Source organism: Asterias rubens, chromosome 16 (genome assembly GCF_902459465.1).
Source record: "Asterias rubens chromosome 16, eAstRub1.3, whole genome shotgun sequence".
Classification (NCBI taxonomy): Eukaryota; Metazoa; Echinodermata; class Asteroidea; order Forcipulatida; family Asteriidae; genus Asterias; species Asterias rubens.
The window spans coordinates 13,294,183-13,296,817 of record NC_047077.1 but is presented as its reverse complement, the minus strand read 5'-3'; the positions used below and the strand labels follow the sequence as shown (position 1 = coordinate 13,296,817).

General features: G+C 44.1%; 1 protein-coding gene across 1 annotated transcript; it reads left to right on the top strand.

Moving 5' to 3' along the window:
* Positions 1-601: 601 nt before the first annotated feature.
* On the top strand, positions 602-1,660 carry LOC117301126 (adenosine receptor A2a-like). Its single transcript, XM_033785015.1, has one exon. The coding sequence runs from the start codon at positions 602-604 to the stop codon at positions 1,658-1,660; it is 1,059 nt and encodes a 352-aa protein (XP_033640906.1).
* The last annotated feature ends 975 nt before the right edge of the window (positions 1,661-2,635 follow it).

Sequence of the window (2,635 nt, the reverse complement as noted above, 5' to 3'; positions counted from 1 at the left end):
GGCGGTTTCAACTTTTCGCTGTGTTTAGTTTTCCGAATGACCAAATACGGTAGCATTACGTCATGCGATGCCTGCGCACAACAAGCGAAAGTAGTCCATTTTTAGTGCCGTATTGAGTCATCCGTTACCCTCCAGTAGCTGTCATGGCGGCGTCCACGAGTCGAGTACAACCATCGGCAAACGCGTGGATCATATGAGTTGTTTTGTTATGCAACCAAGCAGAGTGTGACCTGTCTGAAGTTGTACCCATACATGTTCAGATGGGGCAAGAGATTATGTGACTACACAGAAAAGAATCGTAATGTAAACAATGTGGGGTCACTGCTGAGAGAACTACAGTACTCGCCAGGGTACTCGCGGAGGGTATCTGACAAGTCACCCGGAAAACTTAACACGCCGGAAAGCTAAAACCGCCACACCGGAACAAAACAAGTTGTACCTTGGATTTACTCTTATTCGCGCTCTTTCAGACTGACTTTAAAGGAATATTTCAAGGAACAAGAAGCGTGAGTTTAAAGTGTGTGTACGAACACCGTGTCCATAAGAATGGGTTTCAATGTACAATCTGTTCCCTTATAGCAAACCTATGGAGTTGTGAACAATGAGTGTTTCAATTGGAGGTTGGTTCGCAGTTGGGCTGCTAGTATTCATAGGTGTAGTTGCCATCCTTGGCAACCTCCTCCTAAGCGGTCTTGTCATTTCCAAACGAGAACTGCGGGACAACATTAACTATTTCGTCCTCAGCCTTGCCGCTGTTGATCTCTTAACCGCCCTGTTAATCATGCCGTTACAGAGCTACCACAGCGCCGTAGAGGTGACCATTACGGACGCGCTTTGCGTCACCATCAACGTACTTGCCGTCATGGCGGCTCTCGCGTCCGTAGTTAGTCTTCTCTTCGTGACCGTGGATCGCTATCTAGCCATAAGTCGGCCGTTGCGTTACGTCATGCTGGTGACGGGGCGTCGTGTTTTGTCAGCTATAGCATGTGTGTGGCTGTATGCAGCCGGTGTGAGCTTACTCATAATCATCCCAGATGAAGTGGGCGTCGAACCGCCAATAGGCACAATGAACATGACGTCACCATGTAACATGGCGTCCCTAGTCGGTGTACCCTACGGCTATTTCCTGCTGTGCAATTTCTTCATACCGATTCCGGCCATGCTGTTTATGTACGCGCACATCTTCCTCATAGCGAGACGTCACGCCAAGGCCATACACGATGTTCGGAGGGCAAGCTGTATGAACCCTGACCTCCCGCAACCCAGCCTGATGAAACAGGAAGTGCGCATCGCGGCTGTGCTCTTCGTCATCACAGCCTACTCGCTCATCTCTTGGATGGCCACCATTGCCATTCTATCAGTTCTACGTTACTCCCCTGAATACGAGTTCGAATTAACAATCACGTACAAAATTGTCTTCTACGCAAACGCGGCTATTAACCCTTTCCTCTACATATTCCATCATAAGAAACTGAGAACGTACTTCGTGTCGATGGTGCGGAGGAAACTGTCTCGAGTTCATCCACCGGGTACTGTGGCGCCCTCACCGGCGATATCTGTTGTCTCTTTGGAGATACCACGCCCGAGAACGAACTCTTTATTTGGAGCGTGCAGCAACAAGTCATCCGTTAACCACCACCACGCTGATACCATAACATGACTTGAAGAAAGACACCAAGCTTGAGATCAAACGTCTCAAGGTACCATAGTCGCTAATGAGAGCTACCACCGCCATAAAACATTTGACGACTTGTCCACAAGTCTATGAATATCTCTCTGTATTTTGCGCAATAATGAATAACTGAAAATCTATAGCATTCTCTATTTTGTTCAGCGCCTTGATCTAATGTCTAGGATATGTGCGCTATATAAGAACTTTGTATTATTATTTATAAGGGAAAGCTTAGCTGGGGTGGATTTCACAAAGAGTTAGGACAAGTCTAATCTCGAGTTAGGACCAGTTACTCGTCCTAACTTAGGACTATCCATGCAATTTGTATATCTCCTAGGACTAGTCCTAAGTTAGGACTAGTCCTAACTCTTTATGAAATCGACCCCAGGATTAAAGATTACGATACCATCATAGCATAATGAGTGATGTCATGGTGTTTCGTTAATGAACAAGGCACGTTAGTGCACGATGGACAAACAGAAAACATGGTGTTGGTAAAAGTCAAATCTATATAGGTATTGTATTAATCATTCAACTGTCTTCACACGGGAATAATACAGATTTGGCTCCATGATAAATTGGGTGCACAAAGTATATTGAAGGACGTTTAAAGTATAGAGACAAATAATGAAATAACTAACTTGATTTTATGTTATTGAGTCACCATAACAAGCCACGGCCGGGGAAACTCAGAAGTGGATTTATTGAATCTTTAAACTGATGAACGGGGTGTTATTTTGAGATATCAGCCAACTTCAAATTGACACTTAACGAATTGAACAGCGGTAAATATACAAATTTAAACGTAGGGTTGCTTCATTAAATTATATGATAAAGATACATTATTTTTCGACAAAAAGCAAGCTTTGAAATTGATATGACAAGTGAGAAGCAATGCAAAGTAGGAAATGCACCAACATTAGACGAGGTTATTCTTTATCTGCATGCCGATAATGAAAACAA

Bases quoted from the DNA above. Each gene is read 5' to 3' on its own strand.
- LOC117301126 (XM_033785015.1), top strand. From the start codon at position 602: ATGAGTGTTTCAATTGGAGGTTGGTTCGCAGTTGGGCTGCTAGTATTC.